Genomic DNA, 12917 nt, shown 5'->3' with positions numbered 1-12917 from the left:
GGATTTTTTTTCAGTTAAGCAATCTCTTCTTTTTTTAAAATTCTATAACCATGAAATCAAATTGATGTGGCCTGGTTCCTGTACAGCTGATATGATTGGTGAACTTTAACCTCCTGTACGAACATGTACAACTCCTGTTCACACCGTGGGCTAGTCTACGACAGGGACAAACTCAAAGCAGATGTTGGGCATGAAAATCATCACATTTCCCGGTGGTCCACATTTGATTCTGGCATACAGCTGTCCCAGCACCAGAACATTTTTAACTTTCACCCCAACATCTGCTTGAGCGAGGTCAAGGCTGTTATAGAAACATTTTTTAAGCCCCCCCCCCCCCCCCCCCCACAAAAAAAACCCTTCACCTACACAAACAGGACCGACTTTAATCACTAGAAAATACCAATATATCATAAAAGCAACGAATTTTTGTAGGATGTCAGTATAAAGTCAGTCGTCAGGATAGCTTGTATTAGATTTGACAGTGATTGTTACCGAGTTTTTACACGTCTTTATACTTAATCTACACTTACACTTACACTTACACCAAACCATGCTCCTCTCTGTTACAGTTCTTTCCACGAATACCACATATAGTAATACGCGATAGAGGATAAACAGATGTACATATACTGCAGTGTTATGATATTTGTAGAAATTCTCTTATGTATGAAGATATGTATGTTTGGAAAAATGAGACTTTTCAGTTGCCCTGTACCCACACTCGCCTCACATGTATGGTTTCTCACCTGAACTTGCTATTTGTCGGGCTAAATGGACTTTCTATGCAGTATAAATGGTTTTTCACCAGTATGGGTTTTCATATGTCTGGATAGGTGAGACTTGTGAGCTGTCCTGTACCCACATTCACCACACATGTAGGGTTTTTCTCCAGAGTGTTTGGCTAAATGTCTGTCCAATGTGGATTTATATGCAGCGGCATAATTACACTGGTCACACTTGAAGGGTTTTTCTCCAGTGTGGATTCTCATATGTTCGGATAAGTCAGAATTGTTAGTTGTTTTGTACCCGCACTCGTCACACATGTAGTGTTTCTTGCCGATGTGTTTCGCTAAATGGCTGTTCAAATAACATTTCTGTGCAGCAGAATAGTCACACTGGTCACACTTGTAGGGTTTTTCTCCAGTATGAGTTCTCATGTGTCTGGATAGGCTATGCCTGTGATCTGTCCTGTACCCACACTCTCCACACATGTAGGGTTTCTTGCCGATGTGTTTCGCTAAGTGGCTGTTCAAATAACATTTCTGTGCAGCAGAATAGTCACACTGGTCACACTTGTAAGGTTTTTCACCTGTATGGGTTCTCATGTGCATGGAAAGCTCAAACTTCCCAATAGTCCTGTACCCACACTCCCCACACATGTAGGGTTTCTCACCTGAGTGCTTTGCTAGATGTCTGTGCAAGGTGGTTTTCTGTACAGCAGAGTAATCACATTGGTCACACTTGTAGGGTTTTTCTCCAGTATGAGTTCTCATATGTCTGGATAGGCTACGCCTGTGATCTGTCCTGTACCCGCACTCTCCGCACATGTAGGGTTTCTCTCCGGTGTGTTTTGCTAGATGTCTCTTCAAGGTGGATTTCTCAGCAGCAGAATAATCGCACTGGTCACACTTGTAGGGTTTTTCACCAGTATGGGTTCTCATATGTCTGGATATGTGACTCTTCTGAGCTGCCCTGTACCCGCACTCTTCGCACATGTAGGGTTTCTCATCAGTATGTGCTTTTGACTGATTGTCCCAACTGGCTTTGGCTCCTGTTGGCCGATCTATAACATTGCTTGTACGTCCATTCCCTAAAACCACAGTGGGCGACCCTTCATTGGAGCTCTGGGGAACAGCAGTAGGAGACCCATAACATGCATCTGCCATGTCTAACCTAACGGACAAAAAATTTGAAAGACATCAATCAAAAATATCATAATTCAAAATGCTTTTTTTTTCTGCTGGCACAAAAATGTCCAGTCCAGCCATCATTCCTATGGCAATGGCGTTAAAACCTGGCCCACTCGTACTTTCTTCCTTTAATACTGCCTTCCGTTCCGTAATATGAATCTGCTATAACTTGTATAAACCATTTTTCTAAGTTAACCACTCATGAACGCATTTGCTATCATTACACATGTTTGTTATTGTACTGATGTCCCATTTGGTTGTTCTATAGCAAGATTTTTAGACCTTTTCTAAATAACACCTTTGTCTCGTGATGTGTGACATTTGGTTTCGCCCCCCTCCCCCTCTCAAATTTCCTCACCCAGAAAAGTCTTACATTTCGTGCTAGTGTGGCCCATACACCATAGAAACAACCTATAGCACCTCTGCTTCACGAAAGGGTAGTCATTTATCATAACTCGCTTTCTTACCTGCTTCCAGGGTTGATTTTTACCTTCACAAATCCTGCAAGCGTCTTCTATGAAGGGGACAGACCGGTAATTGGCGCAGGCGCAGAAGGCCAACTTTTAGCGTTTACACGACTACTGCCCTTTCTACATTCTTTTTCTTGGTTGCCTTCGCCAAAAATGTTAGATTTTACCTGTACCTGTAGAGCCTGGGGACAAGATGGAGGTTGTATCGGGTGCGAGGGGGGGGGGTGTGTTTATAGGTTCAGAATGGAAACAGTACTAGTACGGTGGGGGTGAGGGTAAGTAGTGTATGAAGAACAGTATGGCAAATATATGTATGGTAATTTCTAAACCACCAAATTCACTGTCTCTGATCGTCGAGGTGTTTTTTTGCACTGATGAATCTTCACCTCAAAACTGATTTCTGCTTCTCTCTAGACCGCTTCTCACTAAAGGCTGCACAAATATATAAACGTTTTCAAAATTGGGTGTGATTTGTACAACGCCACTCGGTGTTTGCTTTGGTAAAGGCTGGGTATTCAGACACGACTGTGACTGTGCAGCACCATCGGATACGGCACAAAAGTACATCGTCTAGTGGATAAGGTAGGAATAACCGAGTGCTGCAAGAACTGAAAGTGGATACGGCTAAAACATGCGCAGGAATTTCTTTTGGGTATGGCAAAAATCACCGGTTACGGAAGGAATTACTTCATGCAGGAAATGAGTTTCATGGGGGTGCTTTGGTGAAAATGATAATAATACCTATTAAACGCTTTTATTGTCAGAGGCAATTTCGTGGGGTGCGGAAAGGATTACGTCAGGAAAAGAGTTTTATGCTTTGATGAAAGTGATAACAATAACGATGGTGCCTGTACCCTGTACGGCATCACAATAACTTACATCAACCAAACAAGGGAAAATGGAATGAAACCTGTTCAACTATTAAACGTTTTTATTTCACTTGTCAGAAATCAGCATAATTTGAATCAACTTTGTTCTTACATATCGGCCATGAAAGTCGCTTCATATTACAGACTTTGCAATTCTACAAAATGTTAAACACTCTACATCATAGCATGATTATTAGCGTTCCAATATATAGTGTATAGGTTACAGGCTTACAGCATAAGTGAGAAAATAAACATCACATACAGCCTTTAACTTCATGCACACTTGTTACACTGAAGCACAAGAGAGGTTAGGATGTGAGCTGTCAGGATAGCCTATATTAGATTTGACAGAAATAAGTTTCTTATTGAGTTTTAAAACCTCAACATTCTTAACACTTACAGTATTTCTAATTAAGTATGCTCCTTTCTGTTGTATCTTTTTTAAAGAAAACTACAGACACAAAGTACTTGATACAGACTGCGTAGATGTAGATTTTCTTCGGTATGAATAAGCCTTCTCACAGTTCCAACACAGCAAGGGTAATAACTTCCAAGCGGAAATGTTGCAAACACATCTTTACAATTGATTGGTTACAAATAAGAGAACTTAAACTTTGACCTCAGACCAGAATGCACCGTGGCTGCTTATTAAACGATAACTATGGTTTATCATTGTTAAATCTCACTACTCTCTGTTGATTGTTATCAGTTACTTTGTAACATCATATCCTCAAACCACAGCTACATGTAAACCTAGCCCGTTATAGCTCTTCGCACTATAGCTGTTTACACCCAGATTACTGCCAAGACTCCACTGTTATTATTTATACTATTTTCACCTGCCGCCCTCCCCCCCATACAACTATGGTTAAATAAGTAATCCACTTGCCACCCAGCTGACACTGTTTATCATACTCCCCTCGAGTTGTGTATTGTTATTTATATCAATTTCGTTTGTTTTTAGTACATAAATTCCATTGTTTCCTGCTTCAGCTAGGTATAGAAATGTTAGTTAAGGTTTACCATTTATCTGCTATCATTTTATCTATATCTTATTTTTACTGCTATAATATTACTTCTGTGAACTTCTTTGGTTTCCATGCACCAGCTAATACTGTTACTTTATTTCATTACTCTTTGATACTCTCGACAAGATTTTGTATAGTGGTTAACTATGATATCTCAATCTACGGTAAGTATGCACTTTTAGCACTCGGCGCTGCCGATGTGCCACCGCTTCAAAGGTGAATAAAGTTCAAAGTTGCAGATGCGCACTCGGAACTCGGGCTATTCTCAAACATTGACATTGAACACATGCAGTGTCAGGAAAAGAATGCTTTGATGAAAATGATAGTAATAACGATGGTGCCTGTACCCTGTACGGCATCACAATAACTTACATCAATTGCAACCACACAAGGGAAAATGGAATGAAACCTGTTCATCTATTAAACGTTTTTATTTCGCTTGTCAGAAATACGCATATTTTGAATCAACTTTGATCTTACATATCGGCCATGAAAGTCGCTTCATATAACATACTTCGCGATTCTACATAATGTTAAACACTCTAGATCATAACATAGTTATTAGTGTTCCAATATGTAGCGTATAGGTTAGCGCATAAGTGAGAAAATAAACATCACAGCCTTTAACTTCATGCACACTTGTTACACTGAAGCAAAAGATAGGTTAGGATGCGAGATTAGATTTGACAGAAATAAGTTTCTAATTGAGTTTTAAAACCTCAACATTCTTTACACTTACAGTATTTCTAAAAAAAGTCTTCTCCTTTCTGTTGTAGTTTTTTTTTTTCAAAGAATACCACAGACATAAAGTACTTGATACAGACTGCGTAGATGTACAGATACTGTACAGTGTTCTCACATTTGTAGAGATTTTATTCTGTATGAATAAGCATTTTCACAGTTCCAGTACAGCATGAGATCATGTGTTATACCTTATGTTAAGCCCCCCCCCCCCCAAGCGGAAATGTTGCAAACACGTCTTTACAAATGATTGCTTACAAATAAGGGAACTACAAATTTGACATCAGATCAGCATGACTGCAGATGCACACTCGAAACTAAAACATTGGCGTTGGACACATGCAGTGTTCTTACATCCATTTTTTCATTATACATGTTTTGTAGAGCTGGATAACTTCGCGTACCTGCACTCCGTACACATTTAGAGTTACTCAAGTGTGTTTAGCTAGATGCAGGACATGTAGGCTTTTTCTTACCACTTAAGGTTACGCTTGTCATCTGTCCTGTACCCGCACTCCCCACACATAAAAGGTTTCTCATCAGTGTTTTGCTAAATGTATGTTCAAGGTATGTCTCGACAGGTGGGACTTTTTAGATGTCCTGTACCCGCACTCCCCGCACATGTAGGGTTTCTCCCCTGTGTGTTTTGCTAGATGTTGGTTCAAGGTTTTTTTCAGTGCAGCAGAATAGTCGCACTGGTCACACTTGTAGGGTTTTTCACCTGTGTGAGTCCTCATATGTTCGGACAAGTGGCACTGTCGAGTTGTTCTGTACCCGCACTCCCCACATATGTAGGGTTTCTCACCTGTATGAGTTCTCATATGCCTGGACAGCTGAGACTTGCGGATGCACCTGTAGTCACACTCCCCACACATGTAGGGTTTCTCACCCGAGTGTTTAGCTAGATGGCTGTTCAAGGCCGATTTCTGTGCAGCGGAATAATCACACTGGTCACACTTGTAGGGTTTTTCACCTGTATGAGTTCTCATGTGTCTGGACAACTCAGATAATTTAGTTGCTCCGTAGCCACACTTTCCACACATGTAGGGTTCCTCACCGGTGTGTTTAGCTAGATGGCTGTCTAAGGTAGATTTCTCTGCAGCAGAATAGTGGCACAGGTCACACTTGTAAGGTCTTTCCCCTGTATGGGTTCTCATATGTCCGGACAACTTGGACTTGCTTATAGTTCTGTACCCGCACTCGCCACACATGAAGGGTTTCTCACCGGTATGTTTCATTAGATGGATGTCCAAAGTATATTTCCTAGCTGCGGAATAATCACACTGGTTACATTTGTAGGGTTTCTCACCAGTATGGACTCTCATATGCCTGGATAGGTTACGCTTTTTAGCTGTCCTGTACCCACACTCCCCGCACATGTAGGGTTTCTCATCAGTATGTGCCTCTGACTGATTCTCCATACTGACTTTGGTTCCAGTCGGCTGGTCTTCTACATTGCTTTCATCTCTGCCCCCTAACACTCCGGTAGGAGACCCATCAGAGAAGTTCTGGGGAACAGCAGTAGGAGACCCATTTCCTGCCTCTGCCATGTCTAAGATAATAATGGACAACAACATGAAAAGAAGAAACACATCAATCGCAAATATGATACGTCAAGGGTGCATTTTTTCTACTGATCCCAAAACCGGCAGGTTGTCACATCAACTGTCCAGCCTCCACTCCCATCGTAATGACGCAGAAACCCGACCCACTAGTACAAATGTACTACTTCCCCCCTCCCCTTCATTTTTATCATGAATATGTTTTTCCAAAGGGTATCAGGACAAGACTAAAAGACTAAAGACTACTTCAAGACACCCTAAATTGTCTTTACCTCATTAACATATCTATTCAGAGTTTTGGTATAAAACCTGGTGTTCTCAGTCCTATCGTTAGTCACTGACGAAACACAGTGGATACTGTCTGAAACGTCTGACTGTTTCAAAATCTTATCCAGTTGCTTGAGTAATTATTTTTGGCGTATCTTATTACCTGGATGTCTAACCTTCATCAAGGTATCAGGACAACTCGGCCCCTGGGACAACTCGGCACCTAGCTCAGGACAACTCGGCACCGAGCCCCAAAACTGACATATAGATCAGCTAACAGAACTGAAACTTTTTAAAATCCATGTGAGGAATAAAACATGTTTAACTGCCAAACATTTCGTCTAAAAAAATAGGAAATTGTGGAACCCTGCAGCTCACTTCGCCAGAACGCTTGAATATCAAAAAGGAAGTTTTATCATCTCGGTTGTCTCGACGCGTTTTGAAAGCCTACAAACTGTTAAAATCTATAACCAACAAAACAGAATGAACTGCTATACATTTAGTTTCATCGGTAATAAGTTATAAGCACTTTCATAACAGAACATAAGCGTAGCGAGTTCGTGAAAGAGCGTCGAAAATACCCAAAAAATGGCGTCGCCGCACCGGCCCGCAACATGTTTTTGACGGTCTTGTAACGTTTGAGACTTACGAAAATACAAAAATGCTTATGTATGGACTGAGTTTTGTTTCTTAAAATTCTTATTCCACTTATCAGCCTGTCAGATCGGTAGAATTGTCATTCTTCGAGCCCCAAATACACTTATCATGCACTGAGTAATTGGTGCCGGGTTGTCCTGAGCTTGGTGCCGAGTTGTCTTGAATGGCCAGGGACCGAGTTGTCCCAGGGGCCGAGTTGTCTCGGAATCTTTCCAAAGTTGACTACGCATGCATGACCTGGAAATTTTTGTTTAGCCTTATCATTGTTTCTGTGGCAATTCTGTCTCATTTTTGTGGTACTGTAGCACCATTCTTAGTAGTGCTGCGTACCTAAACGTAACATCAGGTACCGGTACAGAGGTTTAGGTACAGGTCCGGACCTATTTGAAAAATTAACATGTGTCTTTCTGAACTTTTTCAATGACAAAATCATATATAAACTGTTTTCAACTTGTCAGTATCTTTATTGGTCTTGCTATCAAAACTCCCGGCCTGCCTGAATTATCTGTTGCATATAAGTTACGCTGTTCCAATGTGTCACTTTGGTCACGTTTGGTGTTGATTGAGGTCAGGAGATATGTCACAAAATACGCACATACTTGGTGTAAAATTATATCGGTACAGTACCGGTACTTCATGATCCGGTATCTGTACCGAATCAACGCAGCACTACTTCTTTCTAGCAAAAACGATGATTTTGTCTCCAAAGACTTCTTGACGTGTGGTTTCGCCCCCCTCCTACAATTTTCTCACCCCGAAAAGTCCTATACACCGTGCTCATGTCGCCAATACACCGTACAAATGTCCTATAGCTCCTCTTCTTAATGATAAGGCAGATATTTAGCATAACTCAAGTTCTTACCTGCTTCAAGTGATGATTTTTAGCCTCACACGAGCCTGCAAGCGTCTTGTCGGCGTAGCAGCGGGTGAAAGGTGAACTTATCGTGAGGTTAAAGGTCATTTTATTCTGTTCCTCATTACCCAGTTAGTGAGTGGATATTTCTGCCTACATTACAGAGGGGCTAAACCCTGCCCTGTCTGTTTTCCTTTTATGGCCGCCTTCATTTTTTTGCCAGTAGTGAATGTCATACAAGGAGTCAATGCAATTCAAATGGGAAGAAAAATCACCAACGGAGGTGAGAAGCATCGAGTACACAGAAGCCACTTTGTAACTGTGGTGTTTTTTTGCCTTGAAAATTTTGCGTGTATAACTGGTGTTCGCACATTATATACTCCTTACACATATAAATATACTTTCTGAATCATTGTTAGCTCTTAGTGTAAATATAAACTATTATTATCATGGACGCACATCTGTGTTGGTAGTAATCATGTGATTCATGATAGCGGCTACGGCACGAATTTCTAGTGCGTACGGCAAGAATAACGGGGTACAACAGTAAAGGAGTTACATGGGGGTGCTGTGTGATGGAAATGGAATTCATAACGCTAGAAAGATATGACACTGTGCGCGGCCAGCACAACAACATGCATATGCGACAAAGGTAAAAATGGAAAGGAATCTGTTCTTTTATTAAACTTTTTATTTTGTCAGTAATTGAATCAATTGTGTTCTTATAATAACAGTTGCTTCATATAACATTTTTAACTCCTGATATGGCACAATAATTAGTGTATCAATATATAATGTTTAGGAGAGTAAATAAATGAGAAACTAAACATCATTGGTGTATCAATATATAGTGTTTACGTTAGTAAATAAATGAGAAAATAAACATCACAGCCTTTAACTCTACGAACATGTGTTACACTGAAGCACAACATTTTGAAAGATGTGAGAAAAAAATAAGTGGGAAAACTTCAACACTTATAACATGTACGAATTGTGCGAAGTACAGGACGCAGACCAAGCAAGGAAAATGAAATGGAGACTATTCTTATGTCAGATTATTTTATTTTACCTTGTCAGAAACTATCATGTTTTAAGTCAACTTTGTTCTTACATGTCAGCCATTGCAGTCGCTTCATATAACACAGGCTGCCTTCGCCATTCTTCATGATGTTAATCACTCCGGGTATACAGTGAGTGTATAGCGGAATCGTTAGTTATATAATATATATAGTGTTTAGGCTAGTAAAAAAGGGGAGAAAATTAACAATCGTTTTTGTAGGTCAGTACAGAGTCAGTCGTCAGGATAGCCTATTTTAGATTTGACAGTGATTTATTTGATATCGAGTTATAACATGTCTTTATACTTAACCTATACTAACACTTCCAACAAACCATGCTCCTCCCTGTTGCAGGGTTTTCCACGAATGCCACACATAATAATACTCGATAGAGGATAAAGAGTATAAAGATTCTGCACAGTGTTATTATATTTGTAGAAATTCTCTTATGTATGGAGATATTTGGATTCTGTGCAGCAGAATAGTCACCCTAGTCACATTTCAAGGGTTTCTCATCGGTATGTGTTAACATATGTTTGGATAAGTGAGACTTTTCAGTTGCCCTGTACCCACACTCGCCACACATGTATGGTTTCTCACCTGAACGGTTTGCTAGATGTCGGTCGAAATGGACTTTCTGTGCAGTATAAATGGTCGCACTGGTCACACTTGTAGGGTTTTTCACCAGTATGGGTTTTCATATGTCTGGATAGGTGAGACTTGTGAGCTGTCATGTACCCACATTCAACACAAATGTAGGTTTTCTCCAGTATGTTTGACTAGATGTCTCTCCAATGTGGATTTATGTGTAGCGGCATAATCACACTGGTCACACTGGAAGGGTTTTTCTCCTGTGTGGATTCTCAAATGTTGGGATAAGTCAGAATTGTTAGTTGCTTTGTACCCGCACATCCCACACATATAGTTTCTTGCCGATGTGTTTCGCTAAATGGCTGTCCAAATTACACTTAGTTATGTGCAGCAGAATAGTCACACTGGTCACACTTGTAGGGTCTTTCACCTGTATGGGTTCTCATATGTCGGGACAACTGAGACTTTCGGATAGCCCTGTACTCACACTCCCCACACATGAAGGGTTTCTCCCCGGTGTGTTGGGCTCGATGGCTGTCTAAGGTGGATTTCTGTCTAGCAGAATAGTCACACTGGTCACACTTGTAGGGTTTTTCACCTGTATGGGTTCTCATATGTATGGATAAGGCAGACTTTTGAGTTGTCCTGTGCCCGCACTCGCCACACATGTAGGGCTTCTCACCGGTGTGTTTCGCTAGATGTATGTCCAAATGACTTTTCTGTGCAGTAGAATAATCGCACTGGTCACATTTGTAGGGTTTTTCACCTGTATGGGTCCTCATATGAGTGGATAGGTTATACTTGTGAGCTGTCTTGAACCCACACTTCCCACACATATACGGTTTATCACCAGTGTGTTTGGCTAGATGTCGGTCCAAACTGGATTTCTGTGTAGCGGAATAATTACACTGGTCACACTTGAAGGTCTTTTCACCATGGATTAGCATATGTTTGGACATGTCAGACTTCAGAGCTGTCCTGTGCCCACACTCGCCACACATGTAGGGTTTCTCACCCGTGTGTTTTGCTAGATGTCGATCCAAATGACTTTTCTGTGTTGTAGAATAATCGCACTGGTCACACATGTAGTTTTTTTCACCAGTATGGGTTCTCATATGAGTGGAAAGGCTACACCTGTGAGCTGTCCTGAACCCACACTCCCCACACATATAGGGTTTATCACTGGTGTGTTTGGCTAGATGGCTGTCCAAGGAGGATTTCTGTGCAGCGGAATAGTCACACTGGTCACACTTGTAGGGTTTTTCACCAGTATGGGTTCTCATATGAGTGGAAAGGCTACACTTGTGAGCTGTCCTGAATCCGCACTCCCCGCACATGAAGGGTTTCTCACCTGTATGTCCGGCTAGATGGTTGTCCAATGTAGATTTCTGTGCAGCGGAATAATCACACTGGTCACACTTGTAGGGTTTTTCACCAGTATGAGTTCTCATATGTTTGGAAAGGTTATCCTTCCTAGCTGCCCTGTATCCACACTCGTCACACATGTAGGGTTTCTCACCGGTGTGTTTTCCTAGATGTCGATCCAAATGGCCTTTCTGTGCAGCAGAATAGTCACACTGGTCACACTTGTAGGGTTTTTCACCAGTATGGGTTCTCATATGTCTCTTTAGATTACTCGTGTCAGCTGTCTTGTGTCCACACTCCCCGCATAATATGTAGGGTTTCTCAGCAGTATCTGGTCCTGGCTGATGTTTAAAACTTGTTTTGGCTCCTGCTGGCTGTTCTGTGACATTGCTTGTATCCCTATTGAATAAAACTGCAGCAGGAGACCCGTCACAGAAGTTCTGGGGAACAGCAGTAGGAGACCCATTACCTGCCTCTGCCATGTCTAAGATAATAATTGACAAACAATTTGAAAAGATTAAACAAATCATTTGAAAAAAAAACGATACGTCAAGGGTGTATTTTTTCTCCTTATACCAAAAATGGGAAGTTGCCACTACTGTCAAGCCTTAACTCACATCGTAATGACGGTAAAACCTATCCCACTTGTACTCTTCCCTTGCTAGGCCCCTTCTCCGCCCCTCATTTTTATCATGAGTATTTCCAAAGGTTACTACACATACATGACATGAAATTTTGCTTTTACCATTAATATTGTTTCTGTTGTAATTCTGTCTATACTTATAGGATTACTTAGTGATACTGTATTTTTCTTCTTTCACTGTAACTTCATATTAACTGTTTTCACGGTGACCTCTGCTCCATGAACTTATCATCACCGGGAAAAAAAACTGCTGTTATCATTTATGCTTCCTTCACACATCCATCCTTGAAGTTAAAGTTCAGTGAAAATGTCCATTTTCCGTACGCCGTGAAATTTTGTTACCATGAATATAAAGTGAATCACAGTACGGCAGGATCCTTCTTAGAGCTTTTCTAACTAAATTCTACTCTACTCTACTCTAACAAAAATGGCCCTTTAGTCCCGAGCGATGTGACGTGTAGTTGACAAGTCGTTCCGTGCCCGCCTTAGCCCGGGACCTCAACTCCCCCCCTACTTTGCCCCTGAATTCGAAGGGGTTATTTGGGGGCAACACCTATGTAGATGTAGATGTGTAGTTTCGCCCCCCTCCCCAATCGCCAAAATTCTGACCCCGAAAAGCCTACCTTTCAGTCCTGATGTCACCCATACACCATAGAAATAACCTATAGCTCCTCTGCTTTAAGATAAGGCAGATATTTATGGTAAATCAAGTTCTTACCTGCTTCTCTGTTTGCCGTCACGAAAACTGCAGGCGTCTTCTGGGCGAAACAACGGCGGGTGATAGCTGAACTTAGCGTGGGGTGAAAGGTCATATTTTGTGCCTGATTACCCAGTTAGTGTGTGGGAAGTTCTGCCTACATTATAGAAGCATCGCACAAATCCATCTTTATATTTGTGTACTTT

General features: G+C 41.2%; 3 protein-coding genes across 3 annotated transcripts in view; all 3 read right to left on the bottom strand.

Annotated features, from left to right (window-relative positions):
* Positions 1 to 12917, bottom strand: part of LOC136424809 (zinc finger protein 569-like) — a 50125-nt gene that overhangs the window by 7105 nt on the left and 30103 nt on the right. The window lies entirely within an intron of this gene.
* On the bottom strand, positions 364 to 2431 carry LOC136424906 (zinc finger protein 431-like). The gene is made up of 2 exons (XM_066413556.1): positions 2378 to 2431; positions 364 to 1893 (listed from the first exon to the last, which is right to left on the bottom strand). Exon 2 carries the CDS (start codon positions 1884 to 1886, stop codon positions 768 to 770), a length of 1119 nt encoding a protein of 372 aa, XP_066269653.1. The 5' UTR covers positions 1887 to 1893; positions 2378 to 2431; the 3' UTR covers positions 364 to 767.
* On the bottom strand, positions 9013 to 12850 carry LOC136424662 (zinc finger protein 761-like). The gene is made up of 2 exons (XM_066413289.1): positions 12733 to 12850; positions 9013 to 11855 (listed from the first exon to the last, which is right to left on the bottom strand). The coding sequence occupies exons 1-2, from the start codon at positions 12824 to 12826 to the stop codon at positions 10384 to 10386; spliced, it is 1566 nt and encodes a 521-aa protein (XP_066269386.1). The 5' UTR covers positions 12827 to 12850; the 3' UTR covers positions 9013 to 10383.

Source organism: Branchiostoma lanceolatum, chromosome 1 (assembly GCF_035083965.1).
Source record: "Branchiostoma lanceolatum isolate klBraLanc5 chromosome 1, klBraLanc5.hap2, whole genome shotgun sequence".
Lineage (NCBI taxonomy): Eukaryota > Metazoa > Chordata > Leptocardii > Amphioxiformes > Branchiostomatidae > Branchiostoma > Branchiostoma lanceolatum.
Note: the sequence above shows the minus strand (reverse complement) of the source record. Positions and strands in the feature narration are given on the sequence as shown.